At 50.1% G+C, this 15,065-nt stretch overlaps 5 protein-coding genes across 5 annotated transcripts; 3 read left to right on the forward strand and 2 right to left on the reverse strand.

Moving 5' to 3' along the window:
* Window positions 1–269: 269 nt before the first annotated feature.
* On the forward strand, window positions 270–6,729 carry N7473_000091 (uncharacterized protein; the record flags this gene model as incomplete). Its single annotated transcript, XM_057146031.1, has 10 exons — window positions 270–387; window positions 453–924; window positions 1,004–1,296; window positions 1,353–2,090; window positions 2,154–2,282; window positions 2,339–2,482; window positions 2,556–5,065; window positions 5,121–5,210; window positions 5,287–5,319; window positions 5,386–6,729. 10 exons carry the CDS (start codon window positions 270–272, stop codon window positions 6,727–6,729), a joined length of 5,871 nt encoding a protein of 1,956 aa, XP_057013917.1.
* A 195-nt stretch (window positions 6,730–6,924) lies between these two features.
* Window positions 6,925–7,466, reverse strand: N7473_000092 (GFA family protein; the record flags this gene model as incomplete). The annotated part of the gene is made up of 3 exons (XM_057146032.1): window positions 6,925–7,121; window positions 7,174–7,336; window positions 7,401–7,466. 3 exons carry the CDS (start codon window positions 7,464–7,466, stop codon window positions 6,925–6,927), a joined length of 426 nt encoding a protein of 141 aa, XP_057013918.1.
* A 998-nt stretch (window positions 7,467–8,464) lies between these two features.
* On the forward strand, window positions 8,465–10,091 carry N7473_000093 (Clr5 domain-containing protein; the record flags this gene model as incomplete). Its single annotated transcript, XM_057146033.1, has 3 exons — window positions 8,465–8,946; window positions 9,033–9,525; window positions 9,597–10,091. 3 exons carry the CDS (start codon window positions 8,465–8,467, stop codon window positions 10,089–10,091), a joined length of 1,470 nt encoding a protein of 489 aa, XP_057013919.1.
* Window positions 10,092–10,309: 218 nt separating this feature from the next.
* N7473_000094 (uncharacterized protein) lies at window positions 10,310–10,597 on the reverse strand (the record flags this gene model as incomplete). The annotated part of the gene is made up of 1 exon (XM_057146034.1): window positions 10,310–10,597. One exon carries the CDS (start codon window positions 10,595–10,597, stop codon window positions 10,310–10,312), a length of 288 nt encoding a protein of 95 aa, XP_057013920.1.
* Window positions 10,598–11,628: 1,031 nt separating this feature from the next.
* N7473_000095 (uncharacterized protein) lies at window positions 11,629–12,835 on the forward strand (the record flags this gene model as incomplete). Its single annotated transcript, XM_057146035.1, has 5 exons — window positions 11,629–11,751; window positions 11,820–11,915; window positions 12,002–12,096; window positions 12,182–12,562; window positions 12,634–12,835. 5 exons carry the CDS (start codon window positions 11,629–11,631, stop codon window positions 12,833–12,835), a joined length of 897 nt encoding a protein of 298 aa, XP_057013921.1.
* Between the last annotated feature and the right edge of the window lie 2,230 nt (window positions 12,836–15,065).

The following is a 15,065-nucleotide window of genomic DNA, read 5'->3' on the forward strand; positions in this document are numbered from 1 at the left end:
CGACCATCCTTCTCTTGAGCATCACGGTGGCTGCTTACTATCTGCTGACCCGAGTAACGAGGCCCTTGTCAAGCGATTGATGATCGAATGGAGTGAATACGATGTGGGCACAGGACGGCAGGACTCGTGTCAAATTCGTGTCGATCATAGCAATTGACCATCTATATCCAGGATCCTAGTTTCGAAAGAGAATAGTGAAATAATTGATGGAGCACAAGAACAATTCAACTTGAACTAGTCAACAAACATACAAATTTCATATACACGGTATGCCATCAATTGAGGAGCTCAACCGGGCGTGGCTGCAAGATGGAGCATCAACCTCCACAGACGGCAGTAGAAGCCCCGGCTCGCCTTCCTCTGGAGGCGTCGCCATCATCGGAATGGGTAAGTCTCCACAATCTGAACTGACTAGGCTCCATTCTTGAACGCGCTCTCTGACGGTGATGAAGGTTGCCGCCTTCCTGGGTCCGCCACAGATCCTTCTGCCTTCTGGGACATGCTTCTGGCCAAGGAAACTGCTGCAGGAAAAATTCCTCTGAACCGGTTTGATGTCGACAAGTTCCTGCATCCACAGCGCGGCCGTCCGGGAAGTATGACCACCGCTGGAGGCTACGTGCTCCGTGATGACCCGACGCTCTTCGAACCGCAGTTGTTCTCCATGAAGCCCACCGAGACTGCTGAGATCGACCCAGCCCTGAAGAAGCTGCTTGAGGTAGTGTACGAGACGATCGAATCCGCTGGCATCTCTATGGAGAAACTCGCGGGTTCAGATACAGGATGCTACATCGGGAGCTTTAACCACGACGAGCTGTTTAGCAAGGTGCGCGATAGCCAGTTCGCAGGGCCGTACACAGCCACCGCAGCCATTGCACCTTTTCTCGCGAATCGAATTTCATATACGTTCGATTTGAGGGGACCTAGGTGCGTTTTCATTACCTTTCCCTTCACGGGATCATGAGATGCGAGGTAAGCTGATCGGAATCGATATGATCTTTTGTAGTATGACAGTGGACACGGCTTGTAGCGCATCGCTGTACGCGCTACACCTTGCTTGCCAGGCCATCAATACTGGGGATATTGAGTCTGCAATTGTGGCGTCCTCTAACTTGATCTGGTCCCCGGATATGCAGATGTTTCTCGACAAGTTAGGTGCGCTTTCTTCCACCTCGCAATGCCATGTCTTCGGTTCAGATGCAGACGGTTACGGTCGTGGCGACGGGTTTGTGGGGTTCTACCTTAAGGATTTGAACTCCGCGATCCGTGATAACGACAATATCCTGGCTGTCATACGAGGTACGGCAGCTAATGCCAATGGCCGAACGGGGGTATCACACATCCCAGTCCTACAGCACAGGAGGCTGCCATGCGCAAGGCGTATCAAATGGCCGGGAACCTCAACCCACGAGACACGGCATATTATGAATGCCATGGCACAGGAACCACAGTGGGAGATCCGATCGAGCTTAAAGCAATCCAATCGTTCTTTTCTGCACGTGATAAAGAGAACCCTTTACTCTTAGGATCAGTGAAGGCTAATATCGGACACGGCGAACCTGTTAGTGGTTTGAGCGGGCTGCTTAAGGTCGTCCTTGCTATTCAACGGGGTGTGATACCGCCCATGATCACGCCGGCTTCTATCAACCCTCTTCTGAACCTCGATATCAATCGCTTTCAACTAGTCCAGGAGCAATCAGCATGGCCAGCCAACCTACCTCGGCGTGCAAGTGTCGCTACCTCTGGGTTTGGTGGCGCCAATGCACATGTTGTTGTTGAAGAATTTGTATCCGACGGTCGACATGCAGAGGTTGATCGAAATATACGACCTTCGCGCTTCTTGCTGCCATTTTCAGCACATAAGTCTCAGTCTCTGCTTCAGAACTGCGCTGCACTAGCGACCGCTTCTGATCGATACTCATACTCACCCATCGATGTGGCTTACACACTTGGGCGCCGATCCCGTCTGCCATATAGGGGATTTGCTGTCGTTTCAGCAAATCCATATACTTCTCTTTCATTGTCAAGTGACCACTTGCAGATGGCTAAGCGGCTACGTACAACACCGCCCATGATTGGATTCATCTTCACAGGTATTCTTCCCCTTTCCCCATCCTAGAAAAGTCTGTCAAAAGCTTGGGACTAACTAAGTGCAGGTCAAGGGGCTCAATGGCCGCAAATGGGAAAAGAGCTCTTTGGTCGATGGCCAGCTTTCCATCGCGCAATTCGCAGAATGAATGAAACGTTACAACGGCTTCCTGATGGACCCGCCTGGACGCTTGAAGGTTGGTACCCTTAATTGAATTGGCTCTGAGCAAATGTTCGATATACTAATTGACAGAAATCCTGCTTGCCCCGGCGGACAAGAGCCAGGTATACGTGGCAGAAGTTTCGCAGCCGGCCTGTGCAGCAGTCCAGATCGGACTGATTGAAGTTCTGAACTCATGGGATATCGTTCCTTTTGCATGCATGGGGCATTCTTCAGGTGGGTATATCATGCCAACCATATCTTCAGGTTAAACTTTGTCATGGCTATGGCGATTACTAACCTCCTGCAGGAGAAATGGCAGCCGCGTACGCAGCTGGCAGAGTAACCCTCGAGGAAGCCATCGTAGCTGCCTACTACAGAGGCAAATCCGTTGCTCGCATAACCCGCGAGGGCTCGATGGCTGCCCTGGGTCTAACACCAAATGATTGCGAGACTCTCTTGGAACCACTGAAGGATCGAGTCAGCATCGCGGCAATCAACTCACCTGAGAGCATTACGGTCAGCGGTGACACTGACGCCATCCAAGAGGTCAGCAATATCTGTAACAGCAAGGGAATCTTCAATCGTGTGCTCTCAACGGGTGGGAAAGCATACCACAGCTTTCACATGCGAGAGATTGGGGAGATCTTTGAGACCAGTACGCGACAAGCAATGTCTCACATATACCAGGAGGAGGGAAGGCGGGCCGTCACACCTTTCTTCTCCTCCGTCTCAGGGCACCGATTGCCAGAGGGCTCCCAGATCACGCCGTCGTACTGGCGATCGAATCTTGAAGGTCCCGTGCTTTTTTCACCTGCCCTGGAGGAACTGGTGAACTATGGCGTTGATCTGATTGTTGAGATTGGCCCACACTCGGCGCTTGCTGGCCCCATTCGACAGCTTGAGCAGGCCTTCCGCGGGAAGGAAAAAGTGTTTCCGCCGTACATGCCGACGCTGGTGCGAAAGCGTGATGCAGAGGAGTGCATGCTCGAGCTAGCGGGTGCGCTCTTCAACGAAGCCTGCAAGCTTAACATTGGGGCCGTGAATTGCGCAGTAGAGGCCGCGACGGGGAAGGAAATCACGCCAAGACTCTTGTCTTCATTGCCGACGTATAGGTATGCATATGGCGACTCATTGCAGCATATGAGCCGCATTGAGACCGAGTTTCGATTCCCGCAGTTCTCCTTCCATAATCTCCTTGGGAGCCGGGTTCTGGGAGCTTCGCCGCGAGCACCTAGTTGGAGAAATGTCATCAATTCGGACAGCGCACAGGACGTTGGAGGGCTGAGGGTTCTGCAGACCGCTCAAATTCCCGTCGCATGTCTGCTAGAGATGGTTCTTGTTGCTGCACAGCAGACCGTCCCTTCAATTTCTGCTAGGACATGGACCTTCACCAATATTCAGCTGCCGAATGCATTGACACTGGAGGTGGAGAAAGATGTTGTTACTTGTCTTTATCCGAATGTGGATGAAGGATCATATTTGTTTGAGATCACAAGCATTCAGGGCAGGGAAGCGATCGTTCATGCCGCTGGGCAGATTCATGCCAAACAGGATCAGCCAATTCAAGGCAGTATCCTTGATGGGCGAATTACGCCTATCACAATCTCTGCCGCAAAACTGTACAAGAAGTTGGAAGCTACAGGGCTCCAGTATGATGTGTCATGGCAATCGATTGAAACAGTTCATGCCAATCCGCTGGAGAATGTGTACCGATATGAACTGAGAGAGACTTCTCTCAGCAGACTCGGCACCCTGGAGACATGCATTCAGCTGGCCATTATGTCGTCGGTCACCCACCAGCAAACACACGATCTCCAGTTGGCGTATCCCGTATCAATCGGGGAGGTTGTTATTACCGGCTTCTGGGACAACTTAGATATGTCTACTCCATATCTTGCATCGACGATTCAAAGCAGAGATGTTGTGAAGACCGTCGACCTCTGGGACACAAATAGCCAGTTGGCGATATGTCTCAAAGATGTGCGCTTGAACCATCTAGATTGCAGAATTATAAAACCGACGGAGTATCCCGCTCTCCAGTCAATCTCGAAACCAGACTACACGACCATTTCTCAAGACTCAATATCCGGCATATTCCCTGCGCCGGTCTTTCCTGGCGAAAGAACGTTCACCAAGGTACACAGACTCGCCTCTGCCGTGGTTGTTCAGTATATCTCCTCCCAAACAGAAAGCTCCAGCAACAAAACGTCGGAATCACTCTCGGAAACAGGTCGGAACTTTTTCGATTGGCTTGAGAATGCGTACGCCCAGATTCCCAACGGCAGCATGCCTTACGGGCAGGAGTTAGCAGCAATGGATGGCCCAGCCCGCTCCAAACTCATATCCACCCTCTACGAAGAAGTTTATCAGGACTCTGTAGAAGCCCAACTCATGATGCGCATGTATACAAATCTTTCTTGTGTGTTGGATGGCACTGTCTCGGCCCATGACCTTTTAATGGTTGATGGTCTGTTGCACAAGCTTTACACCTCAACTCTCACAGCTGCCGGCTCGATGATCCAGCTCCGCCGCGTGATTGATCTGGTCGGGCATAAGGACCCGAGTGCAAGATATCTCGAAATCGGTGGTGGCACAAGAGGTGCGACAAGAGAAATCCTTGACGTGTTGGGTGCGTGGGGTGGAGCGCGTCGGTATGGGAGCTATTGCTTCACTGATGTGAGCAGTTACTTCCTCAGCGGTGCTCGGGATGAGTTCCAGGACTGTCAGGACATCTCATATGCCACGCTAAATATTGAGGAGGCACCCTCGAAGCAAGGTATCGAGGAAGCTAGCTATGATGTGGTTGTTGCCGCAAATGTATTCGTCCCATGGCTTCTGGTTTGAAGAGCAAGAACTGACACATAGATGACAGGTCCTCCACGCAACGACCTCACTAGAGGAGACACTTCTCAATGTCCGCAGGCTTTTGAAGCCAAATGGGAAGCTTATCCTCGTGGAAACTGTACTTAACCCTCTTCCTTGACCTACCTCCCCTATCCTCCAGAACAGAAAGCACGACACTAACTTGATACTTGCAGACCATCGAGACGGTATGGCTTACAATTGTATTGGTAAGAGAAGCCCCTGTCCTCTTCTCCAGGGATCTAAAAAGCCTCCATGATGCTGAGTATGAGTAGGGTGGATTTTCAGACTACTGGAAGGGTCGACGAGACGACCGACCTACCTCACCCTTCATCTCTGTCGATCTGTGGAATCAGACACTGCAAAAATGCGGCTTCACAAGCGCGTGGATTGATCTTCCAGACTATGCCGATCCATTCAGGACAATGAACGTGCTGGTCTCTTCTGTTGCAGATGATTCGATGAATGGCCACGCTGAAAGTGCAGACAAGGGGTTAATCGAGCGATTCTACCCCATGACACCATCGAAGCACATGGAAGGTGCCAGCTTGAACGCACAATCATATTCCAACTCTGTGGTTCTCATCGACTGTATCGGCGAGCCCTTCTTCGCAGACTTGACAATCTGGGTAGTCGCAATGGGAATTCGAGGCATCATCATCGCTAGGAGCATGAGCACAAATACCGACGACAATTTAATAGATGAATTGATATTGTCTCATCTCGAGAACCTTCGCCAGTTGGGAATTGCCGTCTCTGTGGTCTGGGAGCCGCTCTTGAACGTGCACCAAGACAGAATTTCCATGCAGCTGCGCGCAACCTTATCACCGCGTGTGAAGGCTGTCATTTTTGGCAGACCAGATGCCAGTATAGTCATGGAGGATCTTCATGGTGTAGCTCAACATGCTTTTTCCGGGCGTTGGGCACCAGAGAAAGTCCTCATTATCACCTCTGCGGATGCAACCTTCTTCGATCTTCCCGCCCGCAGGAGCGGACAGGCGCAGTGTATTGCAGACTCATGGGCGAAACAAGGCCCTGCATCCAGCTTACTTACCATATTCCAAGACCAGCCCACTTTCGATGACCTCATCCCAGGAATAGAAGCTCTTTTCTGCAATAGCAACGCACCGGCCTCGGACTCTCTTGAACTGTGTTATGCTCAATCCATCGTCTCCGGTCTCTCCTCGGCAAATGCTTCCACCCTCATCCACGAACGACAGACGGATGTCCCTCCTCAAACACTCGATAAATGGGCGATTATCCTCCAAACAGCCGCTGCGCAGGCTCAGTCCGCTAGCGCTAACACGACCAACGGCCAAGGAGCAACCCCGACCTCCACAGCAATAGCCAAATTCCGCTCTATCACAATTGAAGATGCAGATGGACGTCGCAATTCAGCAACAGCTGCAGTCGCAGAAGTTCTCGCTGAGCTGCTCTTTATCCCAAAAGAGCAGATCAGCATGCAGGCGAGCTTAGCGCGGATTGGGATCGATAGTTTGATTGCGAGTGAGTTGCGCAATCAGGTTGATGAGTTGTTCCAGAAAGAAATTTCGACGGGATGGCTGCTCAGTGGGGAGGTGACGGTGGCGGATATTGTAGACATTGTTTTGGGGTCATGAGTGCTATACTCGGTGGCACGGCTGAAGGGGCACTTTTACTTAGTATAACATGATTAACATCCCATACTTTGTAGTAGATCATGTATTGATGATGATAAGGTTAGCATGATATACACTCGCTTCATCCGTGGCTTCATTTGGCATCATCATGTTCACACAACCTGCCACAAAGGGTCAAGGTTGCTCATCGATTTATCATAGAGGTATCATGGCACTACATTGAGCAGCCCCCTCGATGGGAGGCACCCACTCCAGACGTCGATCGGTGTATAGCTCTGCCTGCGGTTTCCATTCAGTCAAGACTTGAGAATCCTCCAATATCCCCGCCCGAAGGACTGTAGTCTCTTCAGGCGTACCATCCGCTTTCATCCCCTGTCCGAAAAGCGGCGTGCCTGTGATGTTTATCAGCAGCAATCTTCCCAAAGGTAACATGGCAAGACAAACCACAGTCAGGACAAAAATAGTTGTGTCTCTCATTTCCACTATCCGAAGTTTTGACCAGGGCTTTCGGACTTCCCAAGACCTCCAGGTCTGCAGTTTTGATGACGAAACCGAAGGAATAGATTGAGCCGGTAAGCTTGCGACAATCGAGGCAGTGGCACAGTCCCTAGAAGAAATAGAAAATCAGGATATAGGCTCATGATATAATGAAATCTATGGGCTGTACTTACCGCTTTCAGAGGCTGGCCATTGAGTTGGATGCGGACTTTGCCGCAGAAACAGCCACCAGCAGTCATATTCAGAGGATTTCAAGTCAAGTAAGTGGTTTACGGAGAGAAAGTGAACAGGGAAAGGGTAAGGTAGCTATATTCGAGGCTGACAGTCTGCCTTATAAGTCATCAGTCATCACCAAGTGGTTGGCCTCAACAATAATCACAGAGAACCTCTCAACCATTATGCCTGTAAACCGGTGGGGATTGGGTGGTCCATGCGACGGGAGGTAACCCAATTAAGTTAGAGCATGGCTCGTTAGGCATCCAGCCGGCACAGATTACTGATCGTCAAGATCGCATGAGGCTGGATCGTAAATTTTAGAAAGCCTCAAGGGAACTTTAACTATGCCAAGAGCTAGCTAGCGTGGAAGATCGCTGTACAAACAATAGTTGAGAACCTGGCTATGCGGTTTCAGCACTCGTCCGTTGACAGACTGGAGGTAACTTGAACATTGTCAAGGCCTCCAATCCGGGCAATCCCCATTAAGAATGGCTTGATGGAAATTTTAGCAACAGTTGAGCACTCGAGGGGACATTATCACGGCCAAAAGGGCTGCCTGCACCTCCGGGTACCAACATAATATAGTTGTGGACATGGAGTTCTCCGAGTAGTCAATGACCGAGTAACATAATATGACAGTTCCAATTAATATTGCAACTTGTCTAAGTCACCTGATATGATACATCTAGACTGTACTGCCACGGGAACGCAACAACACTTTCTCCGAATCCGGAGGCGGAGTTAGACGGAAAAAGGGGAAAACGATGGTATTTGGACTAGTGGATACGGTTGGCTAAATACACTGACGGACCGGAACAGCTTCGCTCCGTCGGAGTTGGAGTTGAGTGCGGCGGACTGTTAAGACCTCAGTGCAAAAACCCCTTTCTCTGCTTCGATTGCACTACGCAAAAGGGCCAACGACGATTTAATATCAACATCCACCGTGAATCTCACCGGGATTGTATGGTGATCCAAATTGCTTCCATTCAAAAAATCAACGTCAACGCGCTGCCCCTTCAACATGCGCCCTCGGATTGATTTGGATCCTTACAAGGATGAGATCATCGGTCTGTTCAATCAAAAATATACCACCGAGATCATCTGTGCCCTCATGAAGCAGCGTCATTCACTAGATCTCTCTGATGGTACTCTTTCTCGTCGTCTGAGAGAGTGGGGTTTGCGCCGACTACCTTCGAAAAGGGTCGATGATGCCGCTTTACGCGAGCGCATCACATCACTCGTTCGGGATGATCTCTCCGACAAGGAAATCGCGGAAATATTACGCCGCGAGGAAGCGTTTTCCGGATTATCCCAAAGTAAAGTCTCGAAGACCCGGCGAAAAATGGGTCTGCGTCTACGGACAGACGATCCCCAGGCCCGCCAGGCACAGGATGCACAGATCGAAGAAGTCATTCGACAGGAGATTGAGAAGGGAGAGATTGAAGGATACGGAAGAAGACTCCTGCATTCGCATCTTCGGGCAAAAGGCCATGTTTTTCCTCGGTATGTATAAAGCTTTGATCATCGTACTCAACAGGGAACTCATTGAGGGTATTGATGTAGTATTGATGTACTGACTACTTTCTCAGCGATCGCGTCTTCGCGGCGTATTGTCGCCAACGCCCTGACTCTCTTCGTCGCCGGACCCTTGACCTTCAACGCATGCAGCCTGAGCCTGAGCCAACGCCAGAACCAGTTGAGGATTCAACCGGCCCCAACCACATATGGCACATGATTGGTTTCATGAAAATGGCAGAATTTGGCCTCGAGATGTACGCCGCGATTGATGAATACTCTCGCTATGTTCTGTGGATCTATGTTGGTGTGCCTTCACGCACAGCAGTAAGCGTCTACCGGCAATATCTTGACGCGGTCTCCGAATCGAAACATGTGCCGCAAATTGTTCGAACCAATCTGCATGCAGAGACAACTCTCGTTGGAGATGCTCATTTGGCACTCATGCGCGCGGCTCATCCAGAGATTGTGCAGGCTGACTGTTACTCTTCCGGTGGGAGCTCGGAGACCAATCGCCGTGACAGCTGGTGGTCACAGCTATCAAAATCGAGTGTCTTTATTTGGCGCGTAAGTTGATATTTGTTTCTCTTGTCAGCTGTCGACTGCGATGTTCGCTTGCTAACTCTCTACCCTGATAGAACTACTTCGCAACACTTCAAGATCAGCATCTTTATTCGAAAACAAGCATCCCCGACCAAGTCGCTCTACTCGCAGTATTCATGCCAACCATACGCTCATCGGTCAATTCATATGTCAAGACCTGGAATCGCCATAAGATTCGCAAACAACCAAAACGCCCATGGGTCGCTCACGGCGCACCGCTCTATCTCTACGAGCACTCAACGAAGAAAAACTTCCGCGAACCAGCAGATCCAGCCCTTCTAGAATCATTGCAGCGAGATGCAGCAATCTGGGACGCGGAAGAGTATCTCCCGCGTGACACCCTCGCATGGTGCACTCGAGAGCTACAGCAGATAGGATTCGATCCGTGCAACCCTCCCCCACGCGATGATTTTGCTCAACCGTACAGAGCAGTGTATCTGGAGCTTCGTCGGCGAGCGATTCTGCATGTGCAGTCGCGTGCTTCGCCAATCCTTGGGATCTGCGAGCTGCCAACTCGGGAGAGTTGGTAGGGGATTTGGCCAGGCAATGAGCAGCATAATCTCTTGGCTAGCCTCAACTGGTACCGGAGCGATGAGCAGTCTGCTAGAAAATTTCAATTCTGTCTACCCAGAGATTCAACCACAGTCAGAATTGAAACAGCCCGACCTTTTATCACACCGCATCCTTGCGTACTTCTCAAGATATATGGTACACGCCAAACCGGAGGGGTAAGGGAGTTGACTCCCAATCAAATATTATCCTCATACCAGGGGATACCTGTTGAACGATGCCAGTGGATCATCTCAGACATATGATGCACTGATACTAGTAATGCCAGCTCTTCAAGTTCGAGAAGATGACAGCGCATGAATCCCTGATACTTTGAGCGAGTTGGTGCAGCATCTGGATCCCATTCGGGGTCGACGACCGTCATCCACGCACCATTCTTCTTAATTCCACCTTGTGACGGTGGGGTAGAAAACTGCACGGGCTCCGGGTGGCGTATGGACGACCGCATCGCCCTCTCGTCAATCATCAAGCACCAGTGAAAGCGCGTGCCAGAGCCCCCATGTTCACTATCTAGGAAATCTTTGTAATTTCTTTGCGACTTGATCAATAGTGGCTCCGTCGAGCTGGGATTTGTCCTGGAACACTAAGCTGCGATATCCATCGCATAGTATGCGATGTGCTTTCTCGTTCTTGGATTTAAAATGCTGGAGTTCGTCATCCAGGCTGGCAAAGATATTTGCTCGTATAGCGTCCACGGCGGCCTCCCAGTGGATATCAGATTCAGGGGTGTAGACACTGCGATAGATCGTATATCCCCATGGCCAGCGGCTCAGTTCAATTTCTAATAGTTGACCAATATCGTCGTGGAGGCACTCGTGTTGTTCAGACCATAGTTCCTGTCTGAGCGCGCGTCTTCTTAGCGCGTGTTCGCGGTCTTCTCCTTCTGGTGGAAAATCCCCGGTTTATGACGTCCATGGTGTGTGCCAGCTCTCATGGTGAAACTTCCATGGAACTACAACAACGCTCATCGCCCATTCGGGAGGCATTTTGGAGGAACGCGAGATTGGAATGTCTGACGGCAGATCAGTGGGGTCCGAGTGTCTTCTTTTGTCCGATCGTGGGAGGCAGGTCATCTTAGCGCCAAGGGGCTTGCAAAACGCCAAATGTAACGCAATGATAGAATTGTTTACGTGGGAGCTACTGCTAAGTACCTAGTAGGTTAGTACAGGGTACGGTCCTAGAGCGAAACCAGAAAGGGTACAGGCTAGTACATCGTATTACTCAAGATGGGAGCAGACTTAAGCGAAGCTGGCGGAAATACACTAATTACATCGCAAGGACTGCAACTCAGGAAGTCGAAGTAAGCGAGGTCCATCATAAATGGTGACTTATGAAAAGACCAGTGTGGTGGTGGTGATGATGATGATGATGCAATTCGTACACGGATCTGTCAGGCGGTAGCCCGATTTACCGGCAGGGCACTATCCCGCGACCCTACTCGTCGAAATAATTCCTTCGGTTGACTCCCTTCACGAACATAGGTTGTCGACTCAAGGAATGTCGCAGCCAAGATCGCAGGCATCTTGGCCGGCGGGCATTGCCGAGGTCCGCCTGGAGCCGACGGATATATCCCGGACAGAGCTCCGGGAAGAGGTGAAAGGGTGGTTGTTATTCGTACGGGTAGGGAAGCCTGTGGAACTGCGCTCGTTTAATTATGATATGGGGCATTGATGCTCAGATCACTGCAGGAAGAGTCCTATCCAACCTCAACCCCCGAAGATGGGTTACGTCAACGGCGAGCCTTTATCGAAAAATGGGCCACCGCCAGTCAGGAATTCCGCGAGGTCTGTATAGACGATTCTCGTCTCTCTTTCCCCTGTTCTCGCGCTTCCCCGACCCGAAAATGAGAACTAATGTATAATTAGCACAGTCGTACTATAGTCGTGCCCCAGTATACGACTCAGCTCTCGACTACCCGGCCTCGGTGCTCTCACAGCTAGCCCGACGACCGGACAAGCGCTTCCTGTGCCTGCCATCCGTAGACCGGCAGGCCCATCCCGCAACTATATCCGCCTCGTGAAGTTCCTGACCCTGCTATACGTCCACCAAGACTATTGGGGGGGGGGACACATCCCTTTGAAACAGCTGGTGCTGGCTACGCCCCCCGCTGCCACGTTCCGGAGCTACTAGACCTCCCTGCGCGTACCGCGCTGTACCTTAACCAAGCAGATTTCCATGCCCTCTCGATGACTCGGCGAGGCACGGTGGTGTTCGCTGACGGGCCGGACTATAGCTGGTACGTGATCGACACACCAGGGCTAGCCATAGGGCAGATGGCTATAGTTGAGTTTGGCTCCAACGGACAAGTCCGCGACTCGATCCTCCGTCGACCCTGGAATATAGGCCTGGTGGTTCTTTTCGGCGAAATGGGTCGTCGGGTCGCGGACTTGGCTGAATCATCGATTGGTGGTCCGCCACGGATCAATGAACCGTACGTTGTCTTTCCTAGGTTTCTCGCCTCGTTTTTATATTCTGACAAGGATTCTGTATTGGTGTGGATAGCTTAGACATGGACCGTCCTATTCTTGAGCTCTTAGAGTCAACCCGACAAAGCAACAAATTCATGGACGTGGGCTACGGACATCCGGACCTGTGGCTGCAGATTATCGAGAAGAGTGCGCCTGGGTATCTGGAGCTTGAGGCCCAAGGGCGGGAGGTGGAATTCGAGCTTAATGATCTGGTGCAGTGTGATGCATGGTATTGATCTACTCAAGTTCGCTCGTGGCTAGTTTTCATTTATCCCACAAGAGCCGTGATACAAAGGTTGAACTGATTGTTAATTTTACTGTTCTTAGATAGCAATTAACATGCGTTTTGGTTTTGGGAGGAATGATGCTCGAATGTGTGGGTACCTGCTGGGCGTTTCATCACACAGGGCATTCCATGTCACCAGGATGGGAGTTACTGTGATGGTGATTGACGCTTTGGACGAATGCGAACATGATCAAGATAGTCGAAACTTAATTCAATTACTGCCTCTTCTACAGAAAGCAAAAGCGATTCGCCTTCGGATCTTCCTGACTAACCGGCGTAAACTCCCAATTAGCCTCGGCTTTTCAGAGATCGCGGATCATGGATATCAAGACCAAGCCCTTCACGAGATACCGGATGAAGTGACAGAACATGACATTCATTTATTCGTGCAAGACCGATTTACTAAAATCAAACACGACAGAAATATTCTCCAAGACAGGCTTGGCAATAACGTCATCAAGAATTGGTCAAGATGTCCGTTCCACTAATGATTTCGGCTGCCACTATTTGCCGTTACATCGAAAGTTCATCATGGGAACCTCAATCACGCCTCGCAGAGCTCCTGAAGGACCAACGCAAATATGCTTCAAAGATGTCAAAAACATATGGTTTTAACGCAACTACTTAACGAACAGGATAGGACGCTCGCATGGCGCGACTGTAATGAATTTTCGAATGAGACCGACGAGTGTCCTGTTTTTGCTGCATCTCTGCTAGGAAGAGCAAGAATACGGGCAATGCTGAAGTCAGGAATTTGGAAAGTGACTTTGTTGCGGACACAGGTTTGTTGATTTGACTAGCTGAGTGTTTCCTTGTCTAGGACTCGAGCTGGAACAGTGATGGTTTGTTGTAGAATCGGCGGTGAAGATCCTGCTCTGAGCCTATCTCCGTCCAGCGTGTCTAAGGGGTAATCTGTTTTCGAAATTGTTTGTACTCGAATGAACGGTCAATTTTTTTCAAATTCACGGCAGGTGCATTGTTATTATATATATTCAGTTCAATGGCATTCGGCAGTTTATGCTGGAACGCGGGACCTAGTGCAGTGCACTTTGATGGTCCTGTTGAAATTACAGATCTCGATATAGAGCTATCTCCGAGCGAAATAGCAAACTGCAATACCATGGTCGGAGACTTGTGACGAGCAAATGGACCTTCCATTGCAAATGAGATGTGTGAGAAAAGCTACAGTACAGTAAGACACCGTAGACCGTGCGGATTTGAAGGTTTTTTTTTTTTTTTTTTGTTTTTTTGGAAGGGGATTTGTCGTTGAGAAAGGACATGTCAGACCTTGAATATCAGTCCTAATGTTCAGCTCCTAGGATTACAGTATTTGATTCTTATGTAGCCACTGTGTCTCTCTTCCTTATCCTGAAGGACAATACTTGCGACGAAGTTGTTCTGCCACATTATTATGATTGATTTACTTTACAACACTTCCGATCCCGCGTTCTCAATTCAACAATCCATTTATTACTCCAAGACATGTGTGTACAGCCCTGTTTACTAGTTCTGGCCTTGAAAGATTCCTTCCAGGCACTAAGATAGCCCCAACCTGCCCCGACGCTACGCAAATCCCACTCACCTCACCCTCGAGACACCTCTCTTCAGAATACAGAGAGCTCTCAACTGGATCATATAGTCTAGCAGCCTTCGCAGTCAAGCGAGATAACCCAGTTCTCGATCCAAGCCGTCGCAGGAAAATCCCCTTCGCCAGGCGCGGCCGCTCCTCCTCATACACCCTCGGACCATCATCGTCCAATTCGAACAGCGCCTGTACAATCTACACCAGCACAATCGCGATAAATCCCACAAATCTCCTTATCCCAGTGCTCCGGGATGCGTTTACGCTAATCAGCCCTCGCCTATATTAGTTTGTAGTTAGCTACAGCTACCAGCTTCGTTAGCTACCAGCTTCGTTAGCTACCAGCCTCCTCGCGCTTCATACCAGAAGTTGAATCCACACAGGCAAAACGGTGACCTATACAGCTACTGTCTATTATGCACTAATAAATTCGAACGTCTATAGTATTATCTCAGAACCACATCAGGCTCTACAGCCTGATTTCCGTGATAAGAGAAGGGGGCGCTATACTAATTACGTCACGTGTCGTCAGGCTAATCCTGTCCCCGACACAGGAAAGCGATTCTGCTATAGCGATTATCCCTACTTCGCTAATCGT

The sequence above is a fragment of the Penicillium subrubescens genome, assembly GCF_028828155.1.
Source record: "Penicillium subrubescens strain IBT 31985 chromosome Unknown utg000001l_segment0_segment0, whole genome shotgun sequence".
Taxonomy (NCBI): domain Eukaryota; kingdom Fungi; phylum Ascomycota; class Eurotiomycetes; order Eurotiales; family Aspergillaceae; genus Penicillium; species Penicillium subrubescens.